This window comes from Drosophila mojavensis, unplaced genomic scaffold, assembly GCF_018153725.1.
Source record: "Drosophila mojavensis isolate 15081-1352.22 unplaced genomic scaffold, ASM1815372v1 contig_80, whole genome shotgun sequence".
NCBI classification, from domain to species: domain Eukaryota; kingdom Metazoa; phylum Arthropoda; class Insecta; order Diptera; family Drosophilidae; genus Drosophila; species Drosophila mojavensis.
Window position 1 is genome coordinate 7816252 of NW_025318906.1, and position 17325 is coordinate 7833576.

A 17325-nucleotide genomic window follows, 5' to 3' on the forward strand; every position below is an offset into this window, starting at 1 on the left:
TTTTTAATTTTCGTTTTCCTTATATTCCTAATTTAATTTAATTGAATTGTATTTCTTGTTGCTTATCTTCTTTTATATATATTATTAATTTTTTGGTTTGAATATAGATTTCTTAGTTCTCAAAGACTTACAAAAGATAACTGGTAAGTTTATTTATTTTTTATGTTTTCTTTTTTGTGTCTATTTTTTATATTTTTGTCATATTTGATTATTCATTTTTTGTAGTTTTCTATAGTTTTTTTTTTTTTTTTTTTTAAATTTAATTTTATGTTGGTTTTCTTAGATAAATTCATTAATTTTACATATTTCATTATATATTTTTTTTTTATTTATTCCTTTTCATTTATCTTTATTATTTATTTTTATTATATTTTATTATTTATTAATATTTATTTTATATTTTATTCCTTCCTTCTCATTTATCTTTAATATTTACAAATTGTTTAATTTTTATTAGCTTATTTTTTATGTTATCTTATCTCTGCACTTTATTTAGTTTATATTTATTTCATGTTATATTTTTTTTTTTATATCTGTTTAATTTTATTATTTAGTTTTTAATTTTAAACATTTTTGATTTCAAAAATAATTATATTTATTTATTTATAATTTTGTTTGCTACTTTTTAATTTTGTTTAGTTTGTATTTGTTTAGTATTATAATTTCGTTATTTTATTTACTCTTATTTATTTTATTTACTTTCTTATATATTTTTAAATTTCAGTTTTTCATTTCGCTTCCGGCCCAAAATATTCACTTTTATACTTAGCTCTAATTAAATACCCAATCGTTTCAATTTGGGCTTCTCTTTACTGTAATTCATAAGTCCTGGGCGCTTAACGCCGCCAGCATTTACTATTTTATGAATAAACTGTACTTCCAATATACATATATATCTTGTGTTTTATTATCATACATTTTTGAGAATCTTTTGAATTGTTTATTGAGCAAGTTGCAAAGTCGTGGGCATAAATACTTTATAATTGTAGCTTAGGAATTAGACACATAAATAGATAGAGATTATGTTAAGCCATGCCTACAAGGCGGCTGCTGCGTTGCAGTCACTGCTGCGCTGCCTTCGTCTGCGTGTCCTGGCCGGGATCGGCCTGGGACTCGCTGGGCTTGGCCGCCGTTTGGGCCGCAGCTGCTGGCATTTGGGCGCTACCATTACCACCACCATCACCATTTGAGCCGGCTGGATCGGTCGGGCTCTCGGGGACCGCATTGCTGTCCCGGTCGAAAAGATAACTGCCGCCTAGAGGGCGTGGTCGGCCACCATAGGAAGAGCTACAAGGGGCGACAAGAGAGCAAGCCTATCTTAATGATTTTTACAGTTCCGCACAGCATCGCATGCTACTAATCATCTACTCAAGTAAACGAAAACGATCGAGGAGAGTGGGTGAGGTACGAAGAGTTATTCAGCTGTGGCCACTCTGCACCCACTGCAACTTACCTCTGTGGATCACGCTCTCTATCACGACCGCCGCCGCCGCCTGAGCTGCTGCTGCTCGCACCGCCCGCTGAGCTGCCACTGCCAGCACCAGCAGCACCTCCACCACCACCAACACCACCACCACCACCGCTATGGCTGCCGCCCATTGGGCTCGGCTTGTCCTGATCGCCCAGATATGTCCAGCCGCCCTGGCCACTGGGCTTGCCCATGACTGTGGTGTGGCCGCCACGATAGCCGTCGCTGTCGATGGCCGAGGAGGAGACCTTGGTGCCGCCGCGATCACCGTACGGACAGTTGCTGATCAGGTGGCCGCAGGGCGGGGCAGAGCCGGACGATTGGCCGCGCTCGCGATCGTGGACAGGCAGAGCGCCGGAGCGACGATCGTCGTCATCCCTAGCGAAATAATAGCCACGGCCTGAATTATCGAAGCCCGACTGGCCTCTGAGTGCGTGGGTGCAGATTACAAGTGGTACAGAACAGGAGAGTGGGTGAGGTTCAAGTGCAATTAAATCCACATAATCGTATTTGGCGTAGAGTATCCAGAGTTCATGTTGTTGTGGTGTTTTGTGTGTTTGGTTAACGTTGTTGTTGATCGTGTTGTTGTTGTTGTTGTTGTTGTTGTGGTGTTGTTGTTGTATGTAAGCAAGAGAGCAAGAGCGTTAGATTTGACAACACAACAAAAAATGGAATCAAAACGTAAACAAGGAAATAAGAGTAGTAGAGCAGGATAGCGATACCTGTAGGTCTCATCCCATGGACGATAGTTGCGAAAATCATACCTTGAATAGTAGCGATCGTAGGGATCGTATCTGTCATAGCTGGTACGTGAACGATCATAATACCGATCTGCAAATAGAATTGATTAAAAATCAGAGCTGAACTTAACCGAAGCTGCATCGCTACGCACCGCGCGAACTGTCACGATCGCCATAGTAACGATCTCGGCTGTCGTAGCCAGAGTAACCGTAGCCCGAGCCGCGATCATAGCCCGAAGAGCCTCGCCTATAGTAATCGTCGTATCCTCTGCCTTCGTAGCGATCGTAGGTGCGTGGCGAATAGCGATCATCGCGCCCATAGTATCTATCCGAGTCGCGATCTCTACCGCGATCCTCGTAACGGTCATAGTAGTACCAGGAGCTGCGCGGATCATCGCCACTGCGACTCGAGTAGCCACCGCCATAGCGATCGCTGCTGCCATAGCGATCCCCGCCGCCATAGCGATCCCCGCCTCCATAGCGATCCCCGCCGCCATAACGATCGGCGCTGTAGTAGCGATCCTCATAGCAGCGCACGCAGCGAGATTGGCGACTCTTGCCATTGCCGCGTAGCACAGAGTCCAGGACTCCGGCAGAGCCCGCTGTCACCCGTCTGTCATTGGCAGTGGGCGTGGCACTGCGCGCCTCAGGTCCACGCGACGACGCCTGGACACAGACAACGGCCAGGCAGAGCAGCTGCAAAAGAGTCGAAAGAGTTCACAGTTGAGAGTTTGAAGTTGCGTGATCATTAGCTGATTGTTTATGGATAGATTTCACAGTCCAGCGACCAACTGGGCCAAAGCCCTCAGCCTCCAATCATAATTGACGAAAGTACTGCCAAAGTGCTGCTCGAAATACAAAGCCATATGTGTAGAAATCATCAGCAGCGTCATTATCATCATTAAAAATATGGACACTCGTCCGCAGTGAGCGTGAAATATGATCAATGGACGGTACGAGCGAGCGAGCGAGCGAGTTTGGCTGTCTGTAGCTCTGGCCAGCTAGCTTCGATTATGCAATAATAGAGCATAGATTAGGGCTCAAATGGCAGCCGACACCTCCCACATACTCATAGAAGTTCAAGTAATAATAATAGATGGAACTATACTAATTAAAGCGCACAGCCCAAAACTCATATTCATATATTCATAAAATAGCATTGACATCATTTTATTTTCATTCATGGCTGGAATCATAAAGTTCACTTGTCCACTTTGCCCTCTCTCTGTCTCAATATCTCCCTCTCTCTCACTCTCTAAAAGAGTTAATCATGAATATATGCTGGCGAGCTGCTCCGCTACGCTTTGTTAGTCAAGCATCAGGAACAACTTCCGCTTGGCGGGGTTGGCTTTAACCAAAAATAAAAAATATTAAACAAAAACAAAAAAATCAAAACTGGCCAATCGCTGAATCTCGAGTTCGTGACTTGTGTGCACTCTTTATTAGAATAATTATATACATATATTATATATATGTATACGAATTTTCTACTAACTATTAACGGTCAGCATATTTTTGGCAGGGACTTTAACATTAATATGCCATTTACATAATATTCCATGGAATTTCTGTACATATTACATCATAGAGCAACAGTTATGCGTGAGTTCTTTGCAAACTCATTGCACAACGCGTAGGTCAACGATATGCTCATATAACGACTACTGAAGTGACCTACGATTTGGAGTTATCTGTAGACGAGCTCTAAATTCTATATAGTCTCTGTGATGATTAGACTCTGTGCGTCTGTAAACTATAGATTGACATAATTTAACAAATTTAACAAGTTCTAAATTCTTAGTTGTGTCTGTATCGGCTTACCTGAGCTAACTCTGTATAGTTCTATTTAGTTTAGATTAATAATAATTTTACCCAGATTTTTTATTTTCAATGGGTTCAGGGCATAAAAATTATCTGTTTTATTTTGCTTCTATTAGTCTCGGTTGGAGCTTTAATTCTTTCTATATGTTTGGTTGTGTAAAAATTAGATTTTACAATTTTCATATCGCTCCTCTCTTGTATAAAAGATTTTATTGCTCAGATATAATTATCTAATTAAGACAGAATTTCTAATAAAAATTCAAAACTTATAAAAACAAAGCCTGTCTCCGGTTTCCATAATACATTTCATCTACTTAATTTCATTATTCTTACTATCGTTATTATTAATAAAAAACAAAAAATAAAACAAAATTAATTATTTTAAATAATTTGGTAAATTTATATTCCTTGCTTGGCATTATGAACAAAAATAATAATAATAATAATCAACATATAAAAAATCTGGTATATTTTTTAATAATAATTATCGAACAATAAAAATTTGTTTCTACTTTATGTATGTATTTTTAAATTTAAATTATTTTGTATTTAATTTTGTTATATTTATACATAATTTTTTTTTTATAATATTGTTATATTGACCAAATATTGATGCTTAAGGACTAACAACTTTTTGGATCATTTATAAATTTTGCAAATATTTTAATAAATATTTTTTAATTTTCTATCAAAAACTACATATTATTGTAGTATTAACTTGTAAATATTTTTAGACTGTTTTACTTCACAAGTTTAGTTCTTTTAATATTTCTCAAATATTTTAAAACTCACCAATTGCAGCACATGCATTTTGTTATTATGTTTATTTTTGGTTCACTTTATCACTTGCACAAATGTTTTTCTATTTACTTGGCCACGTGGTGTACTAAATCTTTAGAGAGCTGAGCTCCCAAATCCTGGCGCGCTCTCGAACAGATGATTTATATGTGTGTGTGTGTGTGTATTGCTTAACGTGTCGCTGGCAACAGAATTGAAACCACGAATGTGCTGCTCAGCCCTGTGGCACGGGTATTTATTTGAAATTCGTTGGAGCTAGAACCAAAGCCGAAACCGAACTCGAAAAACTCACACAGAGAGACGCACTGAAGCGAGATGTGGAGCTGGCGGGTGGCGGGGGCTATGCTCTATGTAGATCTAAATAAGCCCTGGTATTCGTGGTTGAGGTGTTGGCATTTCGTTGGAGCTGGGGCTGTGGCTGCGACTGTGGCTGTGGCTGTGGCTGCGATTGTGTGTGTGTGAGTGCGGCTGTGGCGCCGTTTTGTCACTTCACCTGCAACAACACCTTGGGTGCGGGCCAAAAGCCAGCCTGAATGGGAATCGACACAGAGTCGGCATTGTGAATCAGTTTTCGTGGTTTTCATGGTCAGTTTGGCATTCGTAGAATGACAGGAGGATGTTTTGTTGCGCACCCACCTACCTGTCATTATTTTTTGGCGGCTAATTAATACACCTCGTTGCTGTTTCTCGTGCATTGCGTAATGGCCAACGCGAATTCCTTCCAAGTCTCTGACTCACATCGACTGGATAAATCTTGGATTAAAGGCGTGAAATTAGCATTTGCTAATTGCGCTAGATTCAAATTCATTTTTCGGCTCTTACATAACCCAAGACCGTGACCATGAAAAGGGTTTAGGCACAAAGCTTAACAAGACCACCGGATGGAATCACTTAATATATGTAGTAGACTTACAGATGACACTGCTGCATGCTCTTATTATCATAAATAATGAAGAATATACTGAATGAGAATTGCATAGAGCGGCGATATTTTAATGAGAGAGATTGAGATGAGCTTAACGAGTTGGCTATAGAAAAAGGCAGAATAAGAGGAAATATATGGGATGAGAAGCTACATAAATAAATTATGAAGAGAGGGTAACATAAGGGAAGAAACAGACACAAGAAAAATGAGAATAGGTAAAGGACAAAAATGCGGAGTAGGAAGGAGTCAAGAGACATGAAAAGATAATACCAAAGAGACAGAAAGAAACCTAAAAAATCATAATTTACGAGGTAATAACAGTAATATTACTTAAAATAAAGTAAATTTACATAAAATATATGCATAAAATTTTTTGTAAATAAATTAATATTTATTTTTTTTATTAATTTCCTTCATTTATCTAACATTTTTAGACTACCTCAGATTACACAAAAAATAATTATAGATAGATATGTCTATATAAGCTATATATTCTACAAAAATAATCCAAATAAAATACTCAACTTCCATGTCTAAGCTCAACAAAGAGATTGTGATAGCTGGAATGCTCTCGGCTAGAGCAGCATTACGAGTCTAGTAAAAATATCATTTGAACTTTACGCTACAGTGAAGTAAAAGCCCACAGCTGCTCCTGTGGCTGTTTGGCGACGTCATCTTCTGCTTCTTCTTCTTCTGCTACGTCGTCTGCATGTGCACTGAACCCCAAATGGAGGTCGTTGGCATTCACTCAACTCAGCTCAACTCGCATAAGTCCGCGCATCTATAAAATTTACAACGGCGACAAGTTTAATTAAACGATTTAATTTTGTTTATCTAATGCGAGCAGACGCAGTTTATATGTATATATATATATATATAGGTATATGATACAATATGCTAAATATGTTTGGTTTGTATTTCTCGTTTGTTTGTGTTTTGTTGTTGTTGTTGTTGCTGTTTAAGATTGCATCTAGTTTGCTTCATGGAAGAACAATTCGTCATACGATTACGCAGACGTTTACAGAGTAAAGTTAAGTTTAAGTATTAGTTAATTGTCTAGGCATCTAAGAAACAGATTCAACAATTATGCTAGTTCAACGATTGGCTAAATACAAGTTATTGTCACTTTGTGGCTAACTATATGGTAGACAGAGGCCTGAATGCCCTTAAGGATATCACGAGTGGGCCATTGCGGCGGCAATCTCGTCCCGAAAGGCCAGAAAACCCAACTGGGCATGCGATGCCTCATTCAATGCACGCGAACGTATGCAGGCACGATACTGATCCGCGCTCAGCGAGCCCGTGCAGATCTGGAAGAGCAAATCACAAATATCACTTAGCATTGGTTTGGCAAGGGGGCTACTCCATCCCACTCACCTTTGTGTGCCAGCGATGAAAGATGCCCGGATCTGTTGCCCTTACGATCTTAATTTTCGATCGAACGTATTTGCGATAGAGCATCACGTCCTCACCGCCCCAGCCAACGATTTCCTCGTCAAAGCCGCGTATTTGTAGGAAATCCGAGCGGTATTGACAGGTCATGCCGTAGCCAAAGTCACGCCAGAAGCCCGTATCTCTGGAGATGACCAGCTGCTCCTCCTCGCTGGGCAGCGCCTTGCCTTGCAGCGTGTAGACAACGTGCGGATTGTAGAGGCTAAATACCACGGGATAGTAGACCTTCAAGTGGAGACTAGTTAATGAAATTCACTTTCTACTCTATTCTCTACTTCCACTCACCTTCTTGCCGGGCGCCGTGTTCCAGCGACAGCGCTCCAGAAATTTGGCTGTGAACACAATGTCCACATCGCACATGAAGAGCAACGCATCCTGCTGCATTGCCTTTGCTGCCTCTGGCTGAATGTGCTCGGCGCCCAGTCGCAAGGCCTTGGCTGTAAAGAGAGTAATTAGTGGGTTGTCTAAGAGATATCCTTGTAGCTGCCACTCACCCCGGCTGAATGTCTCGTTCAAGGCCACGAGCTGCACGCGCTTAGCACCGCCTGCAATCAGCTGCGCCTCCTTAAGACCCGCCTCGCCAAAGTAGACGACGATGAGATGCAGTCGCTGATCTGCCAGTTTGTTCAGCATCTGCACAAAGCTGCGAAAGCTGCGCAGGCGTCCAGCGAGTGGCACGATGACATGTATAGTGGGGCTGGCGGGCACCTCGGACAGCTGCACCGTCTGCAGCGGAGCAAAGGGTCGCATGATGAGCGCTTTGCGCACAACAGTTGTCTGATGCTTGATGCTCTGGAAGTACAGCTCGTACTGGCTGCCCGTCGTGGGCTCCGTGCGGTAAATGCCTTCGACAAAGTCATCCAGCGTGTAACGGCCCAGCTCGCTGACTGGGAGTCCTTTGGCTCTGGCACGCGCCGTATGATTGCGATTGAGGCTCTCGAGGGCCTTGTTGACAGCCTCCAAGAGATCGCGACGCCTATAGCCAATGGGCTTCTCCACGACACGTTTGCCCAGGCCCAGATCAATGGGATAGACGCGCGTGAAGGTGAAGTGATTGAAGGGTATCATCTCATACTCATTGTTGAGAGGCAGCCCGTGCAGTATCTCAGCGGCGCCCACCTGTTTGCGTATATAGCTGCTACAGTCATAGTGGTGCGTCAGAGAGGCGATTGTGGTGTCTGACTGATGTAGATGCGAGTTACTATTATTGCTGCTGCTGCTGTTGTTGACAGACGAGGAGGCGGACACGGAGGAGGAGAAGTAACCGCTGCCTTGCAAGGGCAACCGGCCTGCCAGCCCATTGTTGCTGCGATTGCTCTGCAGCAGCACCAGTTGAGCACGTAGCGTGAGCACCTCGTGCTTGAGACGCTCTATTTCTGCATCCCGCGAGCTCAGTGCATAGGTGTAGCCATTTGTCTCGCTGGGATTTGGCGGTGAATCTTTGTCCGTCTGCGAGGTCAGCTCATCGAAGCCCCATTTTGATAGAATCACAATCGAAATAACAGTTACTAGCGCAAAAAGCAACAGTAGTCGCACTAGCAACTTGGAGGCCAGTGAGTTATGCATTTTCCATGTTACATTTGGCAATCATTGCTGAAATATTTATAAAGTTCAAATTATTCGCCAATTAAATGATGACAGTGCTGCCAGACTGTCAAAAATTACTCAAAAGTGCGTCGGAGCTTAGCGCAATGTTATTCATAACAGTGCTGCTATTTACATGACCTGTTACGACTGCTCAAAAATGCGTCGATGTCGAACGCACTGTTGATTACATTTCTGTTCGGCAACCAGCAACAAGCACCATTTTTTCATTAACAGCCTGTAAAAATTGTCAAGCAAAACACAACGTTGCCTTACTGATTTTCTATTAATCAAAATCAAAAGAAAATTAAAATCCGAGAAATATCAAACTTTCAAACGGACCAAAAACAGCTGTACAAACGCACCAAAAACGTATTCCAGGTGAGTGTACTTGGGCTAAATAGGGCGAGGCCGACAGCGCAATGTAAATATTGTGCGTTGGCAGGCGGCTGCGAAAAATTCAACGAGCAACAAGTTTTTTGGTGCTCTTAGAGGTGGCACTTCTGTCACTGTTTGGTGCGTCAGTGTGAAGAGTCACGGTTCAGGGGGTCAGCTTAATGCATTTCATTAATTGCAGTGAAAGCATTCAACTCAAATTAACATTATTTTTATTGTGAACAGTAAATAGTTCTCAGGAGTGTGACCAAGCAGCATTTTAGCCGCTTGTCCCTCATCCCTATTTTTGTGCTAGCCCAAGTTCGGAAATTCTATGATTCATTTCGTACTGGACAAAATATTGCAGAGATAAGATGTACTTCTACTTGTCAATGTAGTTTTGTGTTTGTGTATACTGTGACTCGGTGCGTGTGTATGTGTGTGTGTTTAACTTTGTTAATCGTAGATTTTAAGTGTGTGCAGCTCTTGATTTGCGTGCGTGTATGAGAGAATGCGAGTGTGTGTATGTGTGTTTGAGTGATTTTGTATATTTGTGTATATCTGCGCTCACCGCAATTAATTGATTCGTATCTTGAGAATCGCGGAAATTCTCAATGTATACAATTTATTAATATACGCTGTGCCCCTTTATAAATGGGTTGAATGAATATTAATTATGCATTTTATTTATTTTCCTTATACCATTAAATATGTGTTCGAACTAGAGCGGCTATACTCTATATTCCCCTATACAGAGTATAACTAATTAAGCGCAACGAACTCTTAGACCTTTCAGTTGAAACTAACAACTAACTCTCGTCATATTATTTTATATAATAGAAACGCAATTATCGCTTAACAAGCTGAGTTGCTATTTCAGATGGTAAAGAATATATTATTTATCAAAATACATATGTAAATACAAATATAGGAGAATCTACTCTCTAATCAAATTTCTAATAAATTAGTTTTTATTTTGTATGTAATCTATTTACTTTCTATAAGTTGCGATTTAGCTTGTATTCAGCTGAAAGACCTTGAATCACCATAAACTCTATTCCAATCTCTGTCACTTTCTCATTTCCTTACATGAATTGAATTTTTTTCTACCATCTGACTCAGACTTAAAGAATGTAATGTAGTATGCCTCGTATATAAATTTGTTTCTAAAGCTAATTAAGCAATCCACCAATTAGCTAGGGTATATAGTAGTCAATCAATCGATTACAATGCTCTCAATTTTAAACAAAGAATGCTCTGTTTAATATTTGCTCATTATTCGTTATTTCGCAGCGCAGAAAGCACATTTTAAGCGAGCACAAAGATGGAGAATAACGAGGCGCCCGCACCTTCCGGTTCCAACAACAATGAGTAAGTAAACCGTCCAAAAGCTGGATTCAGAGCTCGACGAGCCCCAGCACGGACAATTGAAATTAAAATTGAGAAGCGCAACGCACAAATGCCAGACCCTCTAAGCCGACTACGTAGCTCTGATGTCATAGCATCCAATTATGGTTAATGCATTCCAATCGAATCGTCAGGGCATGGCATTCGTGCGTGGCACTTTATCGCAATATTGCTTCGCCTGCCACCACATATATAATATTATACAGTTTTCCCATACTTCCGCCGCCGCCGAATGCATCGTCATCCAACTACAACATCTACAACGACCCGGCCAACAGCAACAACAATGCTGCACAGAAACGCCTGCAGCAGACACAGGCCAAAGTGGACGAAGTGGTGGGCATAATGCGCGTCAATGTCGAGAAGGTGCTCGAACGTGATCAGAAACTATCGGAGCTGGGCGAGCGAGCCGATCAGCTAGAGCAGGGCGCCTCACAGTTCGAACAGCAGGCGGGCAAACTGAAGCGCAAACAATGGTGGGCCAACATGAAGATGATGATCATTCTCGGCGTCATTGCCGTCGTCTTGCTGATCATTATAATAGGTAAGACCTATCGATCTGAAATTGCATGCTTATGCTTTGCGCACAATGCTCTATAATCAATCTACTGCTTAAAAAAGAAACTAATTGGCTTTGAGCTGCTTTGTAATAATGCTTCACATCTGTATTTTAATATTAAGTTAAATGGAAAGGTTTAATGTACGCTTAAAATAGCTTTTAACTGACCAACTTATGCCTGCATTTTACTCAGATTTATATTTAAGTTGTATACATAAGCACATAATTGTTATCACCTACACATTGCATTGTTATCACCTAATTTATAAAGCATTTATATACTATATAGAGAGGGAAACATGTCTAGAAGTAGAGTTCGCTTTAACACAAAAATGTATATATGTATTCATATGCCTAAACTTAGCTTCACTTGTGTCTTCCGTTTGCTTAGAAATTGAGTTCGATATAAAAATGTATATATTTAATAATTTGTGAAAGGTTTATATATATGCAGACTTATATAATGGGTAAAGAGTAGGGTTCTCTGATATCATATTGTATTTAATAATTTGTTTCTATGCAAACACAATTGTACATTTATTGCATGTACAGTCTTGATAAGAAGTTGCTTGGCCCCATGTTTATCTGTTTCAATACGCACTACATAGTCTGTCAGTTTAGGCGTACTCTCATCTTTTTGCCAGAGACTCATTAGAATATTATAAGTCATAATACGATATCCTTACAAATAGTTTATAATATAGTATATACGATATGCACTCACCTCTGGAATTGGCTATGAATTGTTCTTATCACACATTTGTCACCTGTCTGTGGGCCGCTTATTCAAGAGATATCAATTTGCTCCTCTCTATTTAAAGTTTGTCTGTCTGGGTGATGGCTGAAGTTATATATTTATATATTTCACTCGATTTAACCGGCGTTTGCACTATACGGCACACAACTAACCCCCATCGAATGCCAACTTATCAACAATGTTCCACTTTTATTTACTTGCAGTGTCGATTTACAATTGATAAACAAAAGAAAAAGTTAAAGCAAAAGCAAAAATAATATGCAGCAGGGCAACTTGTTGCGCTTAATCCAATACATACGCATAATTCTAAGGCTATCAACAACATCAGCTACACGTATTTAGAAACACATATACATATATATATGTATATATACATGTGCACACACAGCTCATCCATATGTGTGTGTGTGTGTGTATGTAGAACAAAATTTTAGTTTAAGCAAAAAAGGTAAAACAATTCGTTGCCTGTGCTCCATGTGCTAATTAGCTCTTTATTTGCCTAGATGCTAAGCGAAAGATTACTTTGCTAAACAATCGTGTGTAGTTAATTTTAAGAGCTATGGACTTTGCCCAGCATAACTGTAGCTGTAACTGTAAATATACATACACTATGTGTGAGAATGTAAGCGGAGACAACAGCAGCAGCAGCAGCAGCAGCAGCAGCTCAGTGTCTAACTGAAGTTCTATGCCCTAATCAACCCGTTTCTTTTGCCTGACATTTTTACAGTATGCGCTTTGCCCTCCGGCAGCAGCAGCAGCAGCGATCATGTCACAAAATCCGTGACCGAGGCACCCCATTAGATGGAACCCCAACAAGCAAGCACAAGCATCCTGGAATCGAAGACAACGAACAGCAACTGTGTGGCAATTTCTGATAGAGGACTTGCTGCTGCCTTCTTCGCATTGGCCTTAAGCGCAACAATTCAATTCAATTTAACACAATGAAAACTGTGTCTAAAACAAATAACAAAAACAAAAATTGCAAAAAAAAAAGAATGAAACCAACATAAAACACTTAACACAGATTGTTATTTATAAACATTTTAATCTTAAATGTAAAAAAAAAAATCACACATATGTATTGTAACAAATTTGTGTAACAACAACAACAACAACGCACAGGTGTTGCGTATGTCTGTGGCTGTGTGTGTGTTAGTTTTCCTTTATCCATTAAGCAGTCGCTTACATCGGCACAAATTGAATGTTAACTGTTTACACGTTTAGCCTAGCTAAGTCTAAGGCACTTAGCACATGTATTACAAAAAGAAAATTGTTTATAACTTAAAGCCACACACACACATACACGTTCACACGCACACAATCACACTTTTTATATGGCTATTATATATATTTATGGATATATATATGTATCTGTATAGATCTATTATACACTTATACACATAAATTTATATATATATTTATATATTTGTAATTACACTTCTATATGAAATGGCATGTATTTGATATAATTTCGTTGTTATTGTACTCGTGTGTGCGACAGAAATTTGCTTGAATGAATCGCGCGAACATTTTGTACACAAATTGACGTGAAATAATATTTACATATTCAATCTACAAAATCTTTGTAACAAATGTTTTATTTAGGCACTGAAAACCGTTTCTATGTTTCATTTTTTGTTGTTATCGATTTTAAGCAACGAAAAACTACGACAAGGACGACCCCAAAACACACTGATACGCGGACGAGAACGAGAAAAAATCCTGTAATAATCGGGTTGCAAATGCGTAACGAACGGAAGCTTAAAATCTGATGCACAAATCAATTTTAAACAGAACGCGAGGATTTCGATGAATCCTCGTCCTCTGGGAGGAAAAACAAATGCAATCAGCACCAGGCAACAAAACCTTTCCAATTTGCATTTACAACGTCGTTCCTGAACTAAATGGAAGCAAAGTTTGTGCGTGTGTGTGTGTGTGTAGGCGTGTTTGTGCAACAGCTGTTGTTGAGACCTTTTCGAGGCGCATGCGCTGTATCAATGTGGAAATGGCAACACTGCCAACTAGTCAGCCAGCCGAACGGATGGCTATCAGAACGTTAGATCCCATTTGGCCAACTCGATGCCAGCTGCCGTCGTCCACACATAGCTCATGTAGAGGGCAAAGAAGTTCAGATAGTACAGCTGTCCAATGAGTATATGATCAGCGACCTCGTCAACTTGATAAAATTTCGGCTTTCGTATCGAGGCAGCAAATATAATTACAAACTGCAACAAAGATAAGAATGGGGAGAATACAGCATAGGATTTTCAATAAACCAAATAACACTAGACGACCATTAAATTTAGAAAAATCTAGCAACAAAAACTTTGAATCAACTTGAAACTTATTTTTAGATATAATCTTATAGTAAGATAGGCTCAACTAAAAATATTCGAAACTTATATAAGAGTTAGAGTGATTTGGCTGGCACTTACAACATTTGATATGATGGTATAAATAAGGAGCGCCGGAAACTCAATAGTGATGCGCTTCATTTCTGCACAGATGATGATGCCAAAGCATGTCAGCACATAGATGCGCTCGCTCCAGCGTATCACATTGTGGCGTGACACCTGTGAAAATGGGGGAAATCAACATGGTATTAATATATATAGAGATACTTGGATGTAGTTACGAAGAGTCCACGTTTATGCTTGATGGCACAATTGCCGTAGAACACACTGATGGCCATGACAATGAAGGTGAGCACCCAGGATGTGATGAGGCAAATATAGGGAGCTGCTTTAGCGGGCTTCATTATCGAAATGGTGTTTACCTCGTACTATACCGTTAGAAAAAGAGAGAGAGAGAGAGAAATAGAGCAGCAGAACTAGTATTGCTAAGTGTTAATCATGTGTCTATTCTAACTTCTCTCTTTTTCTTACCGTCCAGATTCCGGCCGCGAAACGCTTCCATTTTGCTTTTCTCTCCAGAATGTGATAGAAGAACACGTACAGCTGTATCGATATGAAGCTGACAAAAAAGTGCAGCAAGCTCACATAGTAATGCTTCATGAGAAACCGCTTCAGTGGGTCACTGCAGGAGACATTAGAATTAGATTAGGAAAATTTGATCAAACCAAGTCTCGTGCTCACATCTCCATTACGATTATGACCTGAAATTGGCCGAGTAACAGCATCAATATCGTCACAATATACGTTTTCTTCAGCTTTTTTTTGCCAGATATCTTAGCTGCACTCTCACTGATATCCATTTGTGGATAATATTTTAATTTTAATTTTGTTTATTTTTGAAAGCAACTATCCAATTTTAGTATTAAGTTCAACGCCAACAAGAAATTCAAAATTTAAACAGATAAGAAAACGCCAGCCAAGATGAAACATGTCGAGAGTGCCCGACTACGATATACCCCGAATACTTGAAACATATACAGAATTGTCAGGAGTCAAACCTGATGAGATCCATCGTATCTATAATTTGCCACACTTTATCTAACTACCACACCTTCTAATGTCTGAAACAATATAACTCTGCATTGAACTATGTCTATGTGTTCCAGGAATATAATTATATAAGTATCTATATATGATATGTTATGATGTCTGTCTGAACAAATCCTAAGGAACAGCTTGAATCACGATGAGCTCCCGGAAAAGGTATATCATCCCCTGAAACCTTCTAAAAACATCTTTGTATTCATCTCCTCACAAGATTTGTTGGTTATTCGTAAACTATTTTGTTTTCTCGATCGCTTTGCAGGGGAATCAAACATACCTAGATTTAAGTGACATTTAACATAGAAATTCGTTGTATTCGTTTAATTTTACATCCCGCCACCTTTTTTTTTTTAGGTATATTTTTATATAGGCGCGCATAAATTCTTTGTATATGTCTAGGAGAGGAGAATTGATTTACAAAAATGGGAGATAACGCTGGAAACTCTGAACAAAGCCGACGAAAGTTCGTGGCAATAGTTTATATGATGACTCTTGTCGCACTCCTGCTGGGTCTCGGTCAATGGCTGGCCGTTGTATTTGTGTAAGTGGACAGAGAAATCGAACAATATGTAGATATATGTATGTATTTACCTATTGCAGTGGAAGCCTCGGTCTAGCATTTATGGAATATGACTTTATTAGTGGAATATTCTTTTCGCTTTCGGTAATACTAGCCATCATCTTTATATTTGTGGAGAAAGCTCGTACTATGATCGCTCTGAATTGGATCTTGGCAATTTTAATTGTGAGTACTAGTCGTCTATATGTATTTTGTGTTGCATATGTATGTATATGTGTGTGATTGGATCTATCAGATGGAATTTGCAATTTTGGGAGTATTTGCGCTGTGCCCCCGATCGGGATGGCCCGAACTACTCTTATGGTATCTAATATGTCTCCTTGTCTTCTTCCTTGCCATACTAGTGGGTTCGATTCTGCCGGTAAGTGACAAATGCAACAAAAAGAACTTTAAAAAGAAATTGTGAATTTACCCTCTAATTTGACCTTCATCAGCATGATCTGACCCTTGATGTCGTTATATTATTTGTCATATCATTTATCTTCTTAATTGTTTCCGTTTTTCTGATAATGTTGCATCTAATGAGCCGTACATCGCATTCGATCATCCTGTATCAGATATTCGTTAGCGTTATAATTCTGACGGTAAGTGTTTGATAATTTATCTTCTATCTCTTTCCCACTCTCAATCTCTATCTCTCTCTGCCTTTCTTCCAGTTTGTCATGTATCACGCTCAGACCATTAACGGCGGACGATTTGCGGAGTTAAGGGTGAATGATTATCTACTTGCTTCCATAATACTCTTCTACGATTTTATTGTCTTGTTCTTGCTAACATTCTATGTGCAAGTTCGATTTCCGCTTATCAAGAGGGGCAGACAAACTACAGAAGCACCACCAACAACAGTATATTTCACAACTCTAGCTGCACCTGAAGCAGCTCCAGCTGCACCTGCAGCAGCTCCAGCTGCACCTGCAGCAGCTCCAGCTGCAGAAGGATTCCGCTTTATCTAACAATATGCTCCACGTTGTCCATTCAGTTTGTCTTAACTGCATTTAGTTCATCGTACAAATTGTTATCAGTTTGGAAAGCTATATAAATAATTAAAGCTCACAAATTATTCATTTAGTTACTGATCAATATCCAATGTCTATTTTATTATTAATAAGAATTTGTTTTGTTTGCCAAGGTCAAAGATGAGCTTAAAGTTTATGGAAAGGGCAGCTCCTTAACTGAAAATTAATTTAATAATATAATATACATATTATTTATCGTTAAAATTTTGAATATGCTTTTTATTTGCTGTGCCTCTGTTTAATATTTATTTAATTATTTTAACTATTGTAATATCATATCATACAGAAATTCCGAAGATAAACACAAAGTCGGAACGCATTACTAAATTAAAGTGTAATTAATTTAGTGCATTTCCTCGAAAAAAGCTGATGACAAATAAGGTGC

General features: G+C 39.4%; 5 protein-coding genes and 1 long non-coding RNA gene across 19 annotated transcripts; 3 read left to right on the forward strand and 3 right to left on the reverse strand.

The window, feature by feature from the left end:
* The first annotated feature begins 20 nt into the window (after positions 1-20).
* LOC122757706 lies at positions 21-893 on the forward strand. Its single transcript, XR_006357818.1, has 2 exons — positions 21-143; positions 725-893. It is a non-coding gene; the product is annotated as an uncharacterized LOC122757706 (long non-coding RNA).
* LOC6579058 (RNA-binding motif protein, X-linked-like-3) lies at positions 704-6054 on the reverse strand. Of its 5 annotated transcripts, none has more exons than XM_032730569.2 (5): positions 4822-6051; positions 2361-2904; positions 2233-2299; positions 1454-1894; positions 704-1287 (listed from the first exon to the last, which is right to left on the reverse strand). In XM_032730569.2, exons 1-5 carry the CDS (start codon positions 4837-4839, stop codon positions 1062-1064), a joined length of 1296 nt encoding a protein of 431 aa, XP_032586460.1. In that variant the 5' UTR covers positions 4840-6051; the 3' UTR covers positions 704-1061. The 5 variants fall into 5 exon arrangements, with proteins under 5 accessions (XP_032586460.1, XP_032586459.1, XP_043866769.1 ...); XM_032730568.2 differs by having other exon boundaries at positions 2191-2299; XM_044010832.1 differs by having other exon boundaries at positions 1164-1313; positions 2191-2299; positions 4822-6054.
* Positions 6055-6576: 522 nt separating this feature from the next.
* Positions 6577-13825, reverse strand: LOC6579059 (chondroitin sulfate N-acetylgalactosaminyltransferase 1). 3 transcript variants are annotated; one of them, XM_044010464.1, is made up of 6 exons: positions 13753-13825; positions 11854-11970; positions 7699-8797; positions 7490-7641; positions 7130-7429; positions 6577-7062 (listed from the first exon to the last, which is right to left on the reverse strand). In XM_044010464.1, exons 3-6 carry the CDS (start codon positions 8768-8770, stop codon positions 6928-6930), a joined length of 1659 nt encoding a protein of 552 aa, XP_043866399.1. In that variant the 5' UTR covers positions 8771-8797; positions 11854-11970; positions 13753-13825; the 3' UTR covers positions 6577-6927. The 3 variants fall into 3 exon arrangements, with proteins under 3 accessions (XP_043866399.1, XP_015018940.1, XP_043866398.1); XM_015163454.3 differs by having other exon boundaries at positions 13740-13808; XM_044010463.1 differs by lacking the exon at positions 13753-13825 and having other exon boundaries at positions 11854-12068.
* Positions 8983-13163, forward strand: LOC6579060 (synaptobrevin). 8 transcript variants are annotated; one of them, XR_006357745.1, is made up of 6 exons: positions 8983-9169; positions 10457-10534; positions 10777-11114; positions 12090-12334; positions 12390-12508; positions 12614-12989. XR_006357745.1 is itself a non-coding variant. In XM_002004921.4 (4 exons), exons 2-4 carry the CDS (start codon positions 10488-10490, stop codon positions 12685-12687), a joined length of 459 nt encoding a protein of 152 aa, XP_002004957.1. In that variant the 5' UTR covers positions 8984-9169; positions 10457-10487; the 3' UTR covers positions 12688-13163. The 8 variants fall into 8 exon arrangements, 4 of the variants coding, with proteins under 4 accessions (XP_002004957.1, XP_015018944.1, XP_015018943.1 ...); XR_006357747.1 differs by having other exon boundaries at positions 8987-9169; positions 10462-10534; positions 10849-11114; XR_006357746.1 differs by lacking the exon at positions 8983-9169 and adding an exon at positions 9515-9588 and having other exon boundaries at positions 10462-10534.
* LOC6579061 lies at positions 13288-15270 on the reverse strand. The gene is made up of 5 exons (XM_002004922.4): positions 14982-15270; positions 14772-14922; positions 14522-14668; positions 14322-14459; positions 13288-14111 (listed from the first exon to the last, which is right to left on the reverse strand). Exons 1-5 carry the CDS (start codon positions 15098-15100, stop codon positions 13935-13937), a joined length of 732 nt encoding a protein of 243 aa, XP_002004958.2. The 5' UTR covers positions 15101-15270; the 3' UTR covers positions 13288-13934.
* Positions 15271-15632: 362 nt separating this feature from the next.
* LOC6579062 lies at positions 15633-17006 on the forward strand. Its single transcript, XM_002004923.4, has 5 exons — positions 15633-15885; positions 15945-16089; positions 16160-16285; positions 16359-16508; positions 16581-17006. The coding sequence occupies exons 1-5, from the start codon at positions 15767-15769 to the stop codon at positions 16875-16877; spliced, it is 837 nt and encodes a 278-aa protein (XP_002004959.1). The 5' UTR covers positions 15633-15766; the 3' UTR covers positions 16878-17006.
* Positions 17007-17325: the final 319 nt, after the last annotated feature.